Source organism: Talpa europaea (genome assembly GCF_964194135.1).
Source record: "Talpa europaea genome assembly, chromosome: 12".
NCBI lineage: Eukaryota > Metazoa > Chordata > Mammalia > Eulipotyphla > Talpidae > Talpa > Talpa europaea.
The window spans coordinates 51,849,184-51,870,174 of record NC_140079.1 but is presented as its reverse complement, the minus strand read 5'-3'; the positions used below and the strand labels follow the sequence as shown (position 1 = coordinate 51,870,174).

Below are 20,991 nucleotides of genomic sequence, written 5' to 3'. Positions count from 1 at the left end.
TCAATTGATATTCACAGCTACTCCATGCAATAGAGACTTATTTTCCTCATTTTACAGTTAGGGAAACAAGGAAACAAAGACACTGAGTTCTAAAGAATTGGCCTACAGAAGGTCAAACAGCTAAAATGTAATGAACCCAAGATTAGTAAACAGCCTACTTCTTCCATAGCTGCATAAATTCCCAGGCAACTGATAACTACCTGACACGTCAAAAAAAGTCTGTGCCCGGCCAGTGCCTGCATTGCTGACAGCGATGCATTCGTAGAGGCCTTCATCCGACAGAGTGACCTTTTCGATGTCCCAGCTCACACTGCCAGATTCTCTGGAGGAAGAAAATACAAGTGCTTTCAGATACTGTAAATTCAAGACCAAAGGGAAAGCAGTGATCCCACCGCTTATATTTTTTTTTGAAGCATTCATTTTAAAAAATGTAAAAAAACAATTTTGATTACTACAGAGTTCTTTATAGCTTGAAATTACACATTTTTGATTTTTTTAGATTACAAAATTAAGCTTTCTACTCAGAGTGAAAAACACAAAAAAGACACTAAGTTAAACAGATTTTAAATTTTTCAAGAGACATTTTCTGGGTATGTCAAAATAAAAAGAGCCAGCAGACAAACATTCATTAAATCCTCTCTGTCTCCTTCTCTATCATTCCCAGTTTTTTGGTAATGTTAAGCAGGGTTTTTAACCTGGTTTTAAACTAGAAAATTCACAAGTCTGATGGTATAAAATAGATTATTTTTAATTCCAAAAAGGCAAATTCTCTGTCACATTCTTATATACAAGGCCCGCATGAAGGCTACCTACCATATTTACCGTATCTGCTTCAGTCTGTCAGTACTTTTCTTTGAAAAAATGTTTTATTTCTGGGCCTCTCTGGTGGCACAAGGGGTTAGGATGCAACGTATGAAGCTATCCGCAGCCACTGAAGCATGAGTTTGATCCCCAGCCAAGGAGCTACCCACATGGTGCAGCAGACCTCTTCTGACTCGCTCACTGCCATCCTCAGCAGTGTATTTCAGTCAATCTGCCTGTTCTGTTCCCTACTCTGTCTCTGGTGAATCCTCTCACCCCCCACATCTCTGGCCTGTACCCCAGTTCTTGTATACATACATAAATAAATCTTTAAAAAAATGTTTTATTTCAGTAACCTTGGTTTACATCATTGTTTGTGTTATAGTCAGTTATCATCTACATAAAAAAACTTTGCGATATTACACATTTGTTCATTTAAAAAATATACTTTATAAGGACAAATTATTTCAGCATTCAAATTATTTCTCATTTTCTGGAAATGTTTTAGCAATAGATATTTAATTTAATATTCAATAATTTAAAAGCCACACTTGTATGGACAACTGATCTTTGACAAAGGAGCAAAGAATATGCAATGGAATATGGACAGTTTGTTCAAAAAATGGTGCTGGGGGCCTCCCCGGTGGCACAGCGGTTGAGCGCTGGGTTGTGAAGCTGCCCGCAGCCTCTGTAGCGCTGGTTAGATCCCGGCTGCTCCCTGGCCACCGGAGGAGGGTCCCACATGGCGCACAGACCTCTCCTGCCTCCTGCTGCTTCCCTTAGCATTGTACTTCGTCAGTCCACTTGCTCTGCTCTCTGCTCTAACTCTTGTGAATTCTCTCACCCTCCTGCGCTTCTGACTGTACCCAGTGCTTGTATAAATAAATCTTTTAAAAAAAATTAAAAAAAAATAAATGGTGCTGGGAAAACTGGACAACCACATGCAAAAAATTGAAACTAGACCACTACCTCTCACCATGCACAAAAATCAACTCAAAATGGATAAAAGAACTGGACATAAGACCTGAAACCATAAAATATATAGGAGAAAATATAGGTAAAACGCCACAAGACATACATCTCAAAAACATATCTAGACTCATCACTCAAAGCAAAGAAAGTCAAGGAAAAGATAAACACCTGGGATTACATCAAACTAAAAAGCTTCTATACAGCAAAAGAGACATTAACCAAAACAAAGAGACACCCCACTGATTGGGAAAAAATGTTTGCACTTCATCCAACTGATAAGGGACTGATCACGAAGATATACAAAGAATTCACACAGCTCAACAAAAACAAAGTTAACAATCCAGTCAGAAATGGGCAGAAGAACTCAAAAGACATTTCTCCAAAAAGGAAATGCAAATGATCAACAGGCATATGAAAAAATTTTCAACATCCCTTATCATCAGGGAAATGCAAATCAAAACCACATTGAGATACCACCTTATACCAGTAAGAATGGCACATATCAAAAAAACAAGCCACAACAAATGTTGGTGAGGATGTGGTGAAAAAGGAACTCTCCTACATTGCTGGTGGGAGTGCAAACTGGTCCAACCACTATGAAAAGCTGTCTGGAGGTTCCTCAGTCTACTAAAAATGGAGCTACCACATGACCCAGCAATTCCACACCTAGGGATTTACTCAAAGGACATAAACACATTGATTCAAAAGAATACCTGTACCCCTATGTTTATTGCAGCACTATTTACAATAGGTAAAAACTGGAAACAACCCAAATGCCCAAAAATAGATGACTGGATCAAGAAGATGTGGTCTATATACACAATGGAATATTATTCAGCAATCAAAACCTATAAACTCATGCCATTCACAGCAAGGTGAATGGAGCTAGAAGGAATTATGCTCAGTGAAATAAGCCAGAAGGAAAAAGAAAAATATCGGATGGCTTCACTTATAACAGGAATATAAAGGAACCAAATAAGACATCAGAGGAAAAAAAATAATACAAACAAAACAAAAACAAACAGAAAATTATAAACTAGAGACATCCTGCAGGGGAGGGGGAGGGAGAAACCTCAGAGGGAGGGAGGGAGGAGCACAGGGGGCTGTGGTGATGGTGCACTGGTGCATTGGTGAAGGAAACTCTATGGGGACTACACCTGAGGGAGGGGGGAAGCAAATATTGTTTAAAAATGAACAATGATGTAAAAAATAATTAAAAAAAGAAAAAGAAAATAAATAAATATAGTAACATAACTAGTTACATAAATCTAAACATAAAAAATCAAATATGACATGTAATTGTTTAAAAAAATATTCAATCATGGGCCTCCCTGGTGGCGCAGCGGTTGAGCACTGGGTTGAGAAGCTGCCCGCAGCCTCTGCAACACCGGTTCGATCCCCGGCTGCTCCCCGGCCACTGGAGGATGGTCCCGCATGGTGCGCAGATCTCTCCTGACGCCCGCTGCTCCCCTCAGCAGTGTACTTTGTCAGTCTGCCTGCTCTGCTCCCAGCTCTGGCCCTGGTGATTTCTCTCACCCTCCCGCGCTTCTGACTATACCCAGTACTTGTATAAATAAATAAATAAATATTTTTTTAAAAAAAGCAGTAATACTTTAAAAAAAATCAATCATTTAATTTAATATTTAAATGATTCTAATAATTTACAAAACGGGTATTATTTTGTTTTAAGAAGGGATCATGCTCAGCAAAATAAGTCAGAAAGAAAAAGAAAAATATCGGATGGTCTCTCTCACAGCAGGAATTTAGAAAACTTAAATAAGAGACCAGGAAAAAGACTAATCAATAGAAAGTAAAAATCAAAATCAACAAGCAACTATAAACCAGAGACACACTATGAGGGCCGGGGCTGGAAGGAGGGGGAGAGGAAGGACTAGAGTCAAAATAAGGGGGGGGGTGCAATTGTATGGGGAATATAACCATAATGAAAATGCATACATTGTGCAAAGATAAAAAATGATGTAAGAATTATATAAAACAAAATGTTAAAAAATTTTTAAAAAGTAAAAAAAATAAAATATTAAATGTCATAAATATTTTCATATACTATCTCTTAACCTGTGGCTATTTATAACCTTTTTAAATATTCAAGATTGAGAATAAATGAAAAGCATATTGTGGATCCAAGACACTGTCCATTGAGTCTACATACACACACATACACACATATATATGTATATATATATATATATATGCACCAACTTACTGCTTATGAGAAAAAAATCAAGGCACAAATTTCTGCTATGGAAAATAAACTAAGCAAGGTCATTGTTCAGATATTTAAATAATAAAGAAGGGCCTCCCTGGTGGCACAGGCTGTTGAGCGCAGCACTGTGAAGCTGTAAGCAGCCTCGCCAGTGCCAGTTTCATTCCCACTGGCCTCCGAGCAACCCACACGGCGAGCAAACCTTTTCTGTCTTGCCAGATGCTCCCTCAGCAGTGTGTTTTGTCAGTCTGCCTGTTCTGTTCCCCACTCTGTCTCTAGTGAGTCCTCTCACCCTCCCACACATCTGGCCTGTACCCCAGTTCTTGTATAAATAAAATAAATCTTTAAAAAAATAATAAAGAATAAAGAATATTCACTTCAATGACCGTTACTTCTAAATTGTATGTTCACAAGGTGCCAGTGGTCATTATTGTCACATTCAGGAGAAAGTGAAATATAACTTGACTCTGTGTTACATTGATCATCCACACTGTATCCTAAAAGTTTAGAGAAATATGCAAAGCATAAGTGTATAAAATACAGTGTCTAGTAGGTACTCATAAGTTCCAGGAAGGAAAGAAATTCAAATACATGTCTTTCATGTCCTCTGCAGTGCCTAATTTAGAGCTAACCGTACATTAGAATTTATCAAAACTGCACATGGAAACTTTTAGAACAGAAAGCAACAACTTGTCTAGTCCTAAGTCCCCCATTTAAAAAAAAAAAAAAGAAAGTCGATATCCAGAAAGGACATGTGATTGTTTTTAAGGTACAGAACTAATTGATGGATTGCTTGAAGAATATTCTTTACTCTCTTGTTTATGAAATAGGATATGAAAATTATAATTTTTTTTCATGTTGCCTTCTCAGTTGACAATAAAATTACAATATGGTTACAACAAAAATTTTGACAGGATGGTTTCAGGACTAGGGGAAAGAACATGTTAAATAAAAACACATCCAGCTTCTAATTTAACTAGCTTTCTTATATCCCCTAGTGAATCAGTTAATCACATAAAAATTAAATCCCATGTCTCAAATTTAAATAATCTAAGGTGGACCTCACTGGTGGCGCAAGGGGTTAAGACACAACCTATGAGGCTATCCACAGCCACTGCAGCATGAGTTCGATCCCCGGGCAGCGAGCAACCCACATGCTGCAGGAGACCTCTCCTGTCTCACCCACTGCTCCCCTAAGCAGTGTGTTTCAGTCGATCTGCCTGTTCTGTTCCCCACTCTGTCTCTGGTGAATCCTCTCAAACCCCCACACCTCTGGCCTGTAGCCCAGTTAATGTATGCATAAAATAATGAATAAATCTTTCAAATAAATAAATAAATAAATAAATAAATAATCTAGGGCAGCAACCTGAGATTGAATCAGGATTGGAATATTTATTCATCCATCACCGACCATCCCTAATTTTGTCATCAGCCTTTCACGTCCAAAGGACTTAATATATATCAACAGGCTCCTATTCTTTTAGAATTAACCAGTACAGCTGATTTCTCATCAGTCAGTCTTAGTACAAACCAAGGAAGAATAATAAAACTTCTATTATCATTCCTAACTAATACACTACTAGCATCATTGCTTGTTCTGATCACATTTTGATTACCACAGCTCTGGGTCACAGAGCTGGAAGAATGAGAGAAAGAACATTTGTGGTTTACCTCCCAGGAACTGTGTGGAATTAATGAATTAATATTTATAAAGAATCTCAAGTGTCTTTGGAAAATGTTACTATTTATACATGAAATAGAATTAGTTGATTTCATCAATCAGTTATGTGGCTGGCTATTAAACATGCAACTAAATAAATCATGAAGATATACTAAGTTTAAAAAAATGTAGCAGGAAATAATACAGTTCAATCTTTAAACAAAGGAAAACTTTCTAAAGTTATAATGAACTTTCCTGTCATAGTTTTTGCTTGAAGTGAACCTCATAAAAAGATCGTATAAGCTAACACTGTCAAATATTTAATATCTTAAACAAGTTATTTATGTCAATATTGAACTAACAACATAAAAATTTTGCAAAATAATACCTAGGGTTCCCCAAATGTAATTTGTTTTATAGTAAGCTAAAAATTATTTTCCAGATATTATCCTCCAGCTTTGGAAGTATACTTAATTTTTACCAGTAGGTTACTAAAAAATTCACCCATCTTCACAAAGGAAGCCACTGCCATGTAGCCCACTCCAGCTGATTGTTTTATGTAATTGCCACACGGGCTTCTGCTCCCCCATGACCCCGTCCAACACATCACAGGTCTCCCTGACCTCATCTTTTTCCCTTCTCATCCTATCTCACTGAGCTCCCACCACGCAGTTCCTGCCTATCTTTCCTTCCCATATGCTGGGTCCATTCTGGCCTTTTGCAATTACACTTGCTATCTGGGGTGTGGGTACCCATCCTTGGAAATTTGCATGAACTTTTTTCTCAACAATTTCAGGTTTTTGCTCAAACACCCCTTATCCTGAATTTTAAAATTACAATTTGACCAAAACAATATATATCCCACCTACTAATCTAATGCATGTCAATTAACCTGATCTATCTTTTGCCACCTCACTTGTCAGTTTCATTTATCATAATACTTTAAATCAGATTTAGAGACATGTTTACCTAAAAGCTTAAGCTTCAGGGCCTTCCAAGGTATCTAACTTTGCCTTCTTAAATTTATGAGTCTCAGCAAGAAACTCTTAAATTATATAAAATTCACATTCTATAAAACCTTAATCAACCCTTGAATGCAACCTAGCATTTATTATATTATCATATTAAATCTATTATCTGTTTTTTATGCTCCTCTATGAGAATACAAGCTCCACTAGGGCACAGACTTTATGTCTGTTTAATTCACTGTTATGTTCCAAAACTATAGAGCAAATAAATGAGAACTTCCAATGGAAATAAAAAAGTATCAAGGTGAATCTAGCTGCTTAATGCTCTAAATTATTTACGCACTTTAAATACTGGTCTACTCCAAGTGTAGCTCCATTTCTGACAAAGCTCAAAGTGAAGGGCAAAAGACTCTCAACAGAGCAAGGAATCTGGCCCAGTTGCAGGTAGTATCCTGGGGTTTTCTTAGGCATTGTGACTTTGGGAGCATCTAGAAAAAAAGAACATGGCAAAAAGGTCATGATGATATTAATACTTCCTATTAAACCACTTAAAAGCTTCATGCTTACATTATTCCAGTAAATTCTCTGCATTCCGAGTAATCTAAATCACTTAAAATCATTTTAATTATCTTTCTTTGTTCAAAGCTTATTAATTTCTGCATATCTTCATGATCCCTTTAATAAATATTTGCTGAATCTAAGATTCCATTAATTTTCAGACACAACATTGTTTCTTTTTTGTACCATCACAATAGAAAAAAAATATTGAATAAGTTACAACGCATCATCAATTGTAAAACACATATTTTAGAATCAAATGCTTAGGGTAATTGTTTTCGCAAAAGGGGTGGAGAATGTGATTTTTAAGAATCTAATAGATTTTTGTAGCGTTGAACTTAGAGGCCAAACCAACAAACTTTGTATATTGTACATAAGGAAACATCAAGATTTGTTTTATTGTCCTCATTCTACAACTATTAAACAGCTATAGAGATGTTCCTGCATTCCCAAATCACAAGCTTATGTTTAAATGATAAATAATTGTCCCTCCATCAAAGAGCAAATGATTAGAAACAATCCTTCTCTATCTTTGTTAATTCATCATTCAAACTGCAATTTTAGGAGTTATCAGTATTAAGAATTAGCTCAAATATACACAAATTGAAATGCTATCTGTGCTTCCAAATAATCCCTAATCAGTAATCTCATTTCTGTATATTGAATATATATTGTAAGTACCGGCTTCCTAATTAAATAATCACAAAAAGGCAGAATTGTTACCTTTTGTTTACAATAAACTACTGTACACAAAGTAGAAGACTTCCGACAATCATATATAAACATTTAGATAATTGGGATTGTTTAGTCAGATATTAAACACATGTGCCAGGATTTCTTGGCACCAGAATTTCCCAGCTCACATTCTTACACTGATATATCAAAACTTCAGATCTATAATCAATGAAATTTAACATGAAACTTTAGATGTACTATTTTATGGTTAAGAAAAGTTGCATTACTCAAAGTGTAAATGTTCATCAGTCTGCTGACACAGTAATTTTATAGTCCATTCTTTACCTGTAGGACCACATTATCCCCTTAAGCTATCAATATCCCAGTGTTGAATAAAATGATCTCTCACCAGGGATAATACTGGAGAAGGAAACACTGGATACTCTCTGAAAGAGGTAATCGTCCTTATCATAGCCTGTTACTTTGAGAAAGAAAGCTTCATTTGGAGGTATAAAATCAGAAATATTCCATATGCCATAAGGTTTTCTATCTGGGTAATATTTAACAGGAATAGTCTTAAGAGATCGGCCTGAAATACTCAGAAGTTCAAGACGATCTACTCTGGCTGGAGGTGAAATTCCAGACGTATTCAGCAGCACATAGGTAGGTATTCCTACAAGAGAAAAACTGTCATCATTTACAGGTAACATGCACTTAAAGTTACAGATCAAATAAGTAATTACATTATAATAACAGGTAACAAATATAATAAAATGAGTACCACATGCTGCCCTACAAATTATGGCCCATTGTAGAGTCCTTTCATGTACAAGATTGTTTATTCAAATCCAGAAAAATGTATAAAACCGAAGTAATGACTTTTATAGCATTTTAATTATGCTTATTGTAGAAAACTTGGACCAGTGAATACTGTGTTGTAAGATGTTTGATGACATGAATATTTTTAAAGATCTACTGTTTTGTGTCTTAGAAACTGCCATAATAAAAATAAACAAACAAAAAATATTGGAGGCACAGTATGATTCAGTTTTCCTTTTAGCTAAAAAATTATAAATCTTCATGCATTAATAAGAGGAAGAACAAGTCTTAAAAATTAGCAATTTCATCTGTAAACATACAATGATACACAGTGCCTTTAGTTTTTTAGGTACATGTACACACACAATTCACATTTTCACCTTGACAACAAAGCAATTTGTAGCTGTTAGTAAGAAAAAGTCTCAAGATCTAGGTCAGTAGTTTTTCAAAGTTTAGTAAGCTTAGGAATTAACTGGGGTACAACAGCCCTGGGCACTCCTTTGTGTGGTTCCAATTTTGGAGATCTATGGTGGGGTCCAGGAATCTTCATTTTGACAAATTCCTGGAGTAATTTCCATATCACTGGTCTTGGAAGTAAACTTTGAGAAATAGTAACCAGGCCATAGTCACACTTAAAGTACAGATAATATGTTTGTGAATTTTATTGAAAACGAGACTATTATATAGTCACAGTCTGAGAAATACTCTGCACTTGGATTTCTACTCTACCAATCTAAGTAATATGTACACAAACACACACCTTGTACGGGTCTGCTGACTGTTTTCTTGAAGTCCAGGGTGGGCATTCGGGAAAAACCAGCTCGAAAATCAATAGTACTGAGGCCAGTGATGCGAACGGAGTGCCTTCCACTGCTGGAAGTCTGAAACATGTCAATGACAAAATTTGTCAGCAGCTGATCCAGGTTTCCTGTCACACTGAACACTCAGTAGGAAACAAAACCACAACATTTAATTAGCACTGACATTCCTTCACCCAGATTCCGATCCAGGTGTTGTGAATTGGACTACGCTTTTATATCTTAAATGCAAGTTTTATAATATAGATCCCAGGGGACTGTTCGAAAATATGATTCAGTAACACATTGCATGCCCAATGGTAAAAAATATTGGTGATGAGTCTCTAGTGAATGGATTTGAAAATCTGTAAAAAATCCATGAGGTCATGAATTTTTATTTTTTTAAATTGAAGTAACACTACATAATAATATATAAGATTCAGGTGTGCATCATTATATATCAACAAATCCTAGAAATCTGTGTGTGGAATTGAGACTACCAGAGAGAGAGAACAGGGGAGGGGAAGAAAAGTTGGAGGGGGTCTGATGATCTATGATGGTGGATAATGGGTGCCTTGGTGGGGGGGTATGGTGAGGTAACATACACCTGAAGAAGTGTGAACCTATATACCACTATGCTCTACATAACAGGAAGAGCTGGAACTCTTGAGAGGAGAGAAGCAGAGACATAACAGGGCGGGGGGGAAAGGATGGAGGGAAGTTGTAAGGAGAAGAACACAATGTTTGCAGACATCCCCAAATCTACAGGCAAACCCACTAAACTCACAAAATATGTATTAGTGAATTTCCTGTGCCATTTTGAAGGTGTAAAGCTTTTTCCTTAATCATAGTATGAAAGATTAGAATAAGCACACAAATTATCAGGAGGTAAAGAGACCATAAGACAGTAAACTTTCAGGAAACACAGAAATGTCGGGAGAAGCTTTGGATTCTCACATGTTATGGACCTTTATCAGGCTGGAAAAGAACTAAATGATTCTAAGATCTTGGTGAGGCAAATAAAATTAAGCTAATTCTGTACTGAGCCAAGCAGGGACAGTTCAGCTATTATGTTTATCCCCCTTCTCTTTTCTTCCAAATAATCTTAGCAATCTTAAGATCATGTTTTATGCATTCAATAAAATTATTAAGATCAAGATTACTAATTTAATGTTTTTTTTAATTTGGTCTTTATATCATACAGATTCAACCTATAGGTTACAATAAAATTAGAATTTGGTTCCAAAAAGTGTCTCTATTTTAAGGCAGAGTATTTTAAGGTACATCAGCCTTGCAGAAGCTTCCTAACCTCATGACTTCTGTTGTTAGGAGGAGGGAACAACATAATGGCTTCAATCAAAACAGGAAATTTTTTAGACAGTGGACAATGGACAGGGTTTGTATGGGCTAGAAATTCTGAGCGTTGTATTTCAAAGTCTATTTATATATACAGTTTTTAAAGTTCACAATGAGCTACATAACTATGCTGAACTAGAATGTCATGTTGGTCAAATAGTAAAAGGGCTAGATTGAGCAAGATACAGGTTGCTGCTCTGTGAACAGAATAAAGGCAAAGATGAAATCATATCTCATACCTACTGGCATCCTAAAATTGTAAATAGGTGTTCTTGATTCACAAGACAATAAGAGAAAAGAAGGAACACAATGGATCAGAGTTTCTAGGTTTCTGAATTTCTACAAGTTTAGTAAAAGAGCAGGACAGGCAGAAATACCCTGGAGCAAGCACCATGGAGAGCTCCAGGGACACAGTTGCTCCTGATAATTTTCTTATTAGCTCTACTGCAAATAGATTCACTCAGTTCAAAGATGAAGGTCAGCACATATTTCTCTGTATCAAAAGTCCCTTAAAGCAATAACTATGTCATATCTATCACCTACAAAATATCACTCAAAATGTACTTAATACTTATAGGTTTAATAAATTGATGCAAAATTCTAATGTTCATGCTTTTCCTTAGATTCCCTTAGGATCAGTTAAAGGCAGATTCATCAACAATTCATGATTAGTTAAAGGCAGATTCATTGACACTTTATTGAATTTTTCTACAGGTATCATGCTAAACACGTTCACACATTAGCTCATAATATTCTATTACCTCTGAAGATGATTTTATAGCATGATAAAGATGCTGAAGTTCAAAAAAATGATAACTTGCCCAGGTTTAGACAGTAAGTTAAATAGCAGTTATTACAAGTTCAATGCTCTTTATATAGTACCTGACCTTATCTATGCATAGAATTTTAAGATAACAAAATCTCTGGGTTCATTTGGACCCGAGGGCATGGTAGACAATAATACTCTCCAGCACTGCATTTGCCATTCACAATATGCTTTAACTTGGGAGGAGTCAAGTTAGTGGAGTGTTACTAAACCTCTTTTTGAAAGGAAAAAAAGGCCACTAACACAATGACTAATTTCAAGCTCCCAATGTGATGTCACTGAACATAGAATTGTGAAGAGAAAGTGAATACATGACTTTCACAAGACTTTATGAGTTAACTCTAGCACACCATTAGGTAGTTAATATTTCTGGCCAATAAGCCCCAAAGGGTGTCTACTACTCCTAGAGATGTCTGTTTCATCTTGGAAGTGACATAAATGCCTTTATTTTTATTCAGTGTGCACTCTCCAGCATTCTCCTCCACTAAAGTAACTGAAAAGGCCACATGTTCTAAAGCTTGGTAGAGCCTCCATCAGTTTGGGTTCCTGAGTGCCTGTGTAAAGAACATCCTGTCACCCCCACTGGAAAAGTAACTTTGGTGAAGAATGAAAAGTCAGAATTCTACCCAGTACTAAATGTGAAGCCTGACCTGTTATAAATTGAATTAAAATATGATCTATAGAGCTGACTTTCCTTCAGTAAATGTTTCATAAAATAATAAACAAGCCTAATATAAGAAACTTTGTGTTTCTTCATTAATAGATTATATATACAGTTTATTGTTGACAAATTTTCAACAGAACAGCTCATTTAATTAGTTTTATCATTCATACATCAAAAGCAGTTTAAGCACTAATTTTTTTTTTTTGCTTGTTTATTTTTTTATTTTTTTTTTTTATAAATTTTATTGTTATATTCCCCATACAATTGCAGCCCCCCATTCTGACCCCAATCCCTCCCCTCCCGCCCCCGCCCCCCTAAAAGTGTCTCTGGTTCATAGTTTTTTGTTGATTTTGATTTTCACTTTCTTATAGTTATTCATTTTCCTGGTCCCTTATTTAAGTTTTCTAGATTCCTGCTATGAGTGAGACCATCCGGTATTTTTCTTTTTCTTTTTGGCTTATTTCGCTGAGCATGATCCCTTCCAGCGCCATCCATGTTGCTGCAAATTGCATGTGTTTATCTTTTTTGAATGCTGAGTAATATTCCATGGTATATATGTACCACATCTTCTTGATCCAGTCATCTATTTTTGGGCATTTGGGTTGTTTCCAAAGCTTAGCTATTGTAAACAGTGCTGCTATAAACATAGGGGTGCAGGTGTTCTTTGGAATTGATGTTTCTGTGTCCTTTGGGTAAATACCTAGGAGTGGAATTGCTGGGTCATATGGAAGCTCTATGTTTAGTAGGTCCAGAAATCTCCACACAGCTTTCCACAGTGGTTGGACCAGTTTGCACTCCCACCAACAGTGCAGAAGAGTTCCTTTTTCTCCACACCCTCGCCAACATTTGTTGTTGCTAGTTTTTTTAATATGTGCCATTCTCACTGGTGTAAGATGGTATCTCATGGTAGTTTTGATTTGCATTTCCCTGATGACAAGTGATGTTGAACATTTTTTCATATGCCTGTTGGCCATTTGCATTTCCTCTTCAGAGAAGTTTCTTTTAAGCTCTTCTGTAAGCACTAATTTTTTTACCAGCATCTAATTTAATCATGACAATGTGAAGTAGGTATTATTTTTCTTAATTTTTTGCAGACTTGAGGAGGTTTGGTAATTTCCTCAAGGTCAGAAAGATATTAAGTAGTGTATCTTGAATTCAAGTAGACTCTCAGCTCTTTTCCAAGTATTTACTCTTAAATAACATACCATTCTTTACAAATTAAAGAACAGGATAGTTTCAATCAAATATTTATTTAGAGCACACCATGGGCTAAGCATTGTGCCAGACACATAGATATAAAAATACTTATCTTTTTATTAGGTATTACATGCTTAGAGAAAGATAAGAAAAAAATGAGCTCAAAATATAGAACAAATTAATTCAAATGCACTTTCATACATATACACATTTATATATGAAAAAAGAGTACAAACTTTTTTTTTTAAAAAAAAGGAAACATTCCATTTGGCTGACAATCTGTTACTGGCAGACCAAAATAACTGGGAAATTCTCCAAGAAAATTTACTCTAAAGCATTCCATTGGCCCAAAACTTGAATTAATACTATGCCTAATCCATTTAAAAAACACACCTGCTATATAGTTTGCAAGTTTATTTAACAGAGTCACCAGGTAAGAATAACTGGAGACCAGCTCAATAATCTTCTTGTGTGGTCCTATGTAGACTACAGATTTGTTTAATTATGACCCCTCCCAAGCAAGCTTATGCTACTTGAGTATGATATCTAAAATATACTCATGTATACTCATGTATCTAGGTACACTCCTTTCTCTACTCGGGAACTTACAAAAGAACAGTTTATCCACATTTACTTAATGGAAACACACCCCAGGATATGTGTAAAATTACAAGATCACACTGATAATCCTAAACTAATAGAAGGAGTTTATACCACCTAAACCCAATGGTTGCTCACAATTACGTAATATCTTTGCAAGGAGTTTTTCTAAAGAGCAAAGGACAAAAACTTAGTCTGGGAGTTTCTTTTTTTTTTTTTCAAATATTTTGCTCCTGGATTTTTTAGCTTTTACATTTTTTTAAAGATTTATTAATTTTTTATTTATACAATAGCTGGGGTACGGATCAGAGGCATGGGAGTTGGGGGGTGAGAGGATTTACCAGAAACAGAGTGGGGAGCAGAACAGGCAGACAGACCAAAAGCACCGCTGAGGGGAGCAGCAGGCGAGGCAGGAGTGGGAATCTCCCTGGCCGGCTGGGAATCGAACCTGCACCGCAGAAGCTGTGGACAGCTTCACAGCGCTGTGCTCAACCTGCTACACCACCGGGAGATCCAGTCTGGGAGTTTCTGTGGCTATGTTTTGTGTTTGTTTGTTTTTTTTCCACTGTAGAATAGTTTTATTTTTTTAATTTATTTTTTATTTAAATTTTATTTTTATATTCCCCATACAATTACAACCCCCTTATTTTGACCCCAATCCCTCCTTTTCCCGCCCCCCTCATCCCCCATAGAGTATCTCTGGTTCATAGTTGTTTGTTGATTTTGATATTTTCTTTCTTACAGTTATTCATTTTCCTGGTCCATGTTTTAATACCCCTAGAAGTATATTGATATCTGAAGGGGAAATTTATATTGACAATTATAAATACATCCAAGACTTGTAGCTTCCCTACACCTGGAAATTTAGGGACATAAAACAACCTCCTCTTTTGTTTTCAATAAAACATTACATTATTTTCAATTACTTCCTTTTTTAAAAATGTATTTTTTGAGGCAATGTTGGTTCACTACTGTATGTGGTTTAGAGGTATGTTCATACCTCTTCAGAGGATTTTACCTGCATTAGAGGCAATCTAAAACATTTGAGTCATTTCTGTGATCTACACATGATTGACCCATTTTCTATGTTTAGGGGAAGTGGTATCAGAGGGTATCAGAAGGCAAACATAGAAGAGAAGAAATCACCACGCTCATAGCTCATGACATTTTAAACAATACACAAGTTACAGTGTTCTATGAACCAACTGCAGGCCAGCCACACCAAACCTTCAGCCTAGTCCCTAGAAATCATCAGGATAAATGTATTTGTTTTTAGTCATGGGTATCCGCACAGTTCTTTCCCATGCATTGTGGCACATACTAGTGACAAGCTCTATAGTAAAATAGGAAACGAAAATCTATATATACAGAAGTAAATATGACTAAATAAAGCAAAAGGGAAGTGCAGAAAAACTGCAGTAGGAAATCAAGGGGAAAGAGAGTATTTTAGATGGAAAAGTCAGAAAAGTCTTAAAGAACTGGGCTTTAGGGTACATTTATGAGTCTGATTTGTAAAGTAAGAAGGGAAGGAGCTACAAGAGAAAAGGAATAGCTTGAGAGAGGTATGGGACAAGGGCATGAGGGAGAGACAGGGTTTAAGAAAGTACCATGTTATATTGGAACAAGAACAGACACACAGACCAATGGAATCGAATAGAAAACCTAGAAATAAACCCACAGATTTATGGTCAACTAATATTTGACAAAGGAGCAAAGAATATGCACTGGAGCAAGGAAAATTTGTTCAATAAATGATGCTGGAAAAACTGGGTTGCTACATGCAAAAGAATGAAGCTTGACACTACCTCACACCAAAATCAACTCAAAATGAATTGCACAAAAACCAACCCAAAATGGATTAAAGAACTAGACATAAGACCTGAAACCATAAAATACATAGAAGAAAATATAGGCGAAACACTACATGACATGCACCTCAAAAACATCTTTACAGACACCTCACCCAAAGCAGTGATAGTGAAGGCAAAGATAAACAGCTGGGACTACATCAAATTAAAGAGCTTCTGCACAGCAAAAGAGACAATAACCAAAACAAAGAGAAACCCCACCGACTGGGAGAACATTTTTGCACACAACACTAAGAAATGCAAATGGCCAACAGGCATATGAAAAAATGTTCAACATCACTTGCAATCAGGTAAATGCAAATCAAAACTACTATGAGATACTATCTCACACCAGTAAGAATGGCACATATTAAAAAAACTAGCAACAACAAATGTTGGTGAGGTTGTGGAGAAAAAGGAACTCTCCTGCACTGCTGGTGGGAGTGCAAATTGGTCCAACCGCTATGGAGAGCTGTGTGGAGATTTCTTGACCTACTAAACATCGAGCTTCCATATGATCCAGCAATTCCACTCCTAGGTATTAATGAAAATGACACAGAAACATTAATTCCAAAGGACACCTGCATCCCTATGTTTATAGCAGCACTATTTACAATAGCTAAGCTATGGAAACAACCCAAATGCCCAAAAATAGATGACTGGATCAAGAAGATGTGGTACACAATGGAATATTACTCAACAATCAAAAAAGATAAACACATGCAGTTTGCAGCAACATGGATGGTGCTAGAAGGGATCATGCTCAGCAAAATAAGTCAGAAAGAAAAAGAAAAATACCGGATGGTCTCACTCATAGCAGGAATTTAGGAAACCTAAATAAGAGACCAGGAAAAAGACTAATCAATACAAAGTAAAAACCAAAATCAACAAGCAACTATAAACCAGAGACACACTACGGGGGTGAGGGGGAGGGAGGGGCGGGGAAAGGAAGGATTAGAGTCAAAATAAGGGGGGGTGCAATTGTATGGGGAATATAACCAAAATGAAAATGCATACATTGTGCAAAGATGAAAAAAGCTGTAACAATTATATAAAGTAATATATTTAAATAAAAAAATTAAAAAAAATAAAAAGAAAGTACCATGTTATATCTGATCAGATAGTAAAGGCCACTGATGGGAAATAATCAGGGAGACTGGTTGAGGTTCACTGGGGTGGCCATTTAATACCATGCTAAGGTTAAATAATAGACTTCTCGCCATACTTTTGATAAAAACTGTTACGTGAAACATTCAAAAAGCCATTATTAATTCTCCTGATATGGTAGACATTTTCCAGATAGCAAAGTGTGCAGGAGATAGCACCAGGGATATACTATCTAATCTCAGATATTTCTCTTCTTGAGAAAGCACACACATAAAATACCACATTTCATTAGCCATCCAAAAAGGAGATCCAAAGTCAGGAAGAATATTTATGTCAGTACTTCAGTTCATTTTTTTTTTGCATTAACTGGATACATTATTTTGATATCTTATATACAAGAAACATAAGCTTATTTTTTAAGTTGCTTTGCAACGCTTATCCTTTTGTTTGGTTACCACTAATTGTACTCTAGAAATGGTGTAACATCAGAACCAGAGGCTTTTTGGGTGAGGACTAGACATAAATTAAAATGATATAATAATAGGTACTGGGTACTTTTATTGTTTTATTAATTATAGGAGACTGAGCTTAGAGACTTGTCATAACAGCTCCCATCACCTCATCATTTTATCATCTCCTTCCTCACTAACTAATCCTCGGTGCTTCTCTGTTCTAATTATCAATTAAAATGGGCTGCATGCCCATGAAATATCAGGGAACATGGCCAATAGCAGACACTAAATAAATGTTTATTGAATAGATGACTGAATAGATGTAGTAGGCACCAGGTCAAACAACACACCTGCAATAATCCTCTTCTAGGCAAGAGTTTTACTGGAGGAAATACCACTGGGAATAATCCAAATCACCTGTAAAATGGATTCAACTGCTTCATAACAAATATTAAGACCACAGAATGGCATCAAGAACAATCCTTGTTATAGTTTCTATTTTCCCTACAAGGGCTTAGAGTTCTGAGAATAAAGCACTGATATTCAAAGATTGGAATGGAGTTACAATGGAAACTTTCACTCTAAATTGGGAAAGTTAATACAGGTTTTTTTGAAAAAAACAAAACTTGGCATGGAGAAATGGAACCTTGGATTTCTATGGCATAACACCCCGTGCACTTTCACTAAAGTGCTGTAATTTGAGTATGAGATGACTGATCCTACGTTTACTGAAACAAGGAAAGAGTAAAAAATGCAGAGTATCTTCATTTGAGGTGGTCCAAAAGGATTCTAGTTTTGTTTATCTGAGAGGTGCAGGGATGTTAACAGGAAAAGGAATGTTGCCAGTGGACGGTGCTGTTAAGCCTGCTCCCACTGTGGACAACTAGAGCTAATTCCTACAAGGTAGGACAGCTGCTCCTGAGAAGTGCAATTCTCCAGGAAAACAACCTTCTCCTGTTCTAGAATAAACCCTCAGACACACACATGCAGATACAAGAGTTGGAAACAGGGCAGAGTACACAGAAAAGTCTGAGAAACGAGGACATGTCACTCAGCATCACTACATATATTTTATGGTGGAGCTAATGCCCAGTTGTACAGTAACCTGAATTTTAGGGATATGTTCTTTTCTCCATAGTGTCAAAATACAATGCCTTCTTAGAGTGGATACATACTACTGAGTATAATTCTAGAATACAAATACACCATTTTGTGTTAAAGGAAACAATGAATGCAGAGTCACCAAATAACAATAGCCAACAGTACCTGAACGAATGCTTACTTTTTAACAGGACCTATGTGGTGAATTGCACTTTTGTCAACCTTTTTTAATTCTCATCCCAATTATATGAAGTAAGACTATTACTGCCCTCTCTACATTACAGAGCAGGAAAGCAAGTCACAGAGAAGCTATGGACCTCAGGCACTACAGCCTCTAAGGGGTGGTGGTGAGATTAAAACTCACTTTTTCCATAGCAGACCCCTAACCATTATTCTCTATTGACTCAATCTCTGATGTTCCAGAGGCAGAAGGTGGGTAATATAATCAGTGTAGAGATTAGAGAGTATGAAAATGATTTGAGAATTTTAAGTGTATCATGAGGTATCAATGATTTTCATGGTCATAAAAACATGCCACTACCAAATTCATGTGATCAAGATACCACCTACGAATGCACTATGTATACTGCTTTTTAGTAAACACACTCTCCATTTATGGAATATAAAGAAACATAACAAAGGGACAATCAAAACCAAACCAATAATAAACTCTTCACATCTGCCTGCAAAACTGAGGCAACCACAGGGGGAAGTTGGTGGGGTGGGAACAGGGGTGGAAGAGACCCTATGGAACATGGTAGAGGAATGTTGGGGCACTGTAAGTGGACAGGGTATGAAAATTATACACTTGTAGAGATTTGAACCTATAAATCCCAAAGCAGACATAAAGATGTAAAAACCTACTTGACTTCAATAAATGTAATTTGGGAGGAAAAAAGGCACTTTCATGATAGCCAGGGGAGATAAGTAAACTATTGTGTACACTTTATATAACACACCAATGTCAAAATAAAATAATAAATAGACTTTGTAAAATAACAGTACCTTCACTGTCCACATTCCAGCCTCTGGCTCTTTAACATTCACCACTTTGGCAGAGTTATGGATATTTAATAGTTCATTCAGGCCAAATCCCTTTTTTATCAGCTTCCCTGAAAGACAGACATAAAGGAAACAAGCATAATCTGTCTTTAAGCTATGTATATTAGCTGTATACATTTCCAGTACAAATGCCTGATGAACAGTTGTTCCCCTATCTCAAAACATTTTATTTATCTCTCATGTATACTTTATTTTAGGGTTTCTGGCATGGAATTGAAGTAACAGATTCCCATTTACTACGCTGATTGGATATTAAGATGAGAATAAACTTGGCAGACTGTAATCATATTTCCAAAGGCAGCGTAGGTGTCGATTTTAGGGCTACCGAGAAGTTATGTGTGGTCACTAGAGACATTGCAGTTGAATAGATGGCAAAAACAGTATCCCAGAGTAAATGTCACCTTGGAGATCTCTCAAGGTATCACTAACATGAGAGCCCTAAGCATATCTTTGCAGAGTGCAAAACCTTGATACCGGAATTGTCAGGTCTAGTCTCCCAGCCAGGAACGGATCTCAGGCTGCAGGGCAGCACTGAGCCCCAGCCACTAGACCCCCACGGGTTGGTGTCTCACGAAGCCGCAGCAGGGACTTCGCAGACGCTCAGGCAAGCAAGCAAGAAGAGGCAGGTCAGGTTTGTTTAGAAGAAAAAGTTTATTGAGGAGGAAAAGAGCAGAAATAAAGTGGGACTCCCAGGCCAGGGAACCAGGCCTGGGAGGGGCAAGGAAGCCAAAGTAGAGTCGTGTCTTAGGGAATATATATCTTTTTTCCCTCATTATTCTAAAACTTTACCAGTCTCTCTGTGATTGGTTAGTTCTCGGCTGTCTTACTTAATTTGTTACTGAGTGGGAGATCTTCACATTTCTTATCTAACAGCTTTTTCTTTCCCCATTTGTTGCATCTTTAAATTTATGGCCCAGTCTTCTGGATGGGCATCCCTGCATTGAAGTTAAACAGCTGTCCTTCTAATGTGACCATAAATTAAACCACTCTCCATTTCTCCAATCTCCGCCTCCCTTTACCACCTGAAGGAAACCAGGACCAGCGTTAACAATGTTGTCCTTGGTCCTGGCATGTTTGTTTTTCCTAATGGAATGGGTTACTTTCCCTTGCTTGTCCTTATCTCTGAAGCCTCCCTAAATTTTTCAGAGGTCCCCTCCTGCACTATCCCTAAAACTGCCTAATAATCCTAGCTTGCCCTGTCTCAGCCTTAACTAGTTTTCCATGAAGCGCACGAGGTTCCAACTGGCTGAGGAAAAGTTAATGGAGGCAGCCTACTGAAACAGTATGATACCAGCTCCTACTGAC

General features: G+C 36.7%; 1 protein-coding gene across 1 annotated transcript in view; it reads right to left on the bottom strand.

The window, feature by feature from the left end:
- HMCN1 (hemicentin 1) overlaps nt 1–20,991 on the bottom strand; it is a gene marked incomplete at both ends in the record, with an annotated part of 509,757 nt that overhangs the window by 323,946 nt on the left and 164,820 nt on the right. Inside the window, 5 exons of the mRNA XM_084251187.1 lie at nt 201–322; nt 6,969–7,113; nt 8,268–8,531; nt 9,438–9,558; nt 19,630–19,736. Coding sequence (XP_084107313.1) covers nt 201–322; nt 6,969–7,113; nt 8,268–8,531; nt 9,438–9,558; nt 19,630–19,736 — 759 coding nt within the window. The remainder of the gene's footprint in view (nt 1–200; nt 323–6,968; nt 7,114–8,267; nt 8,532–9,437; nt 9,559–19,629; nt 19,737–20,991) is intronic.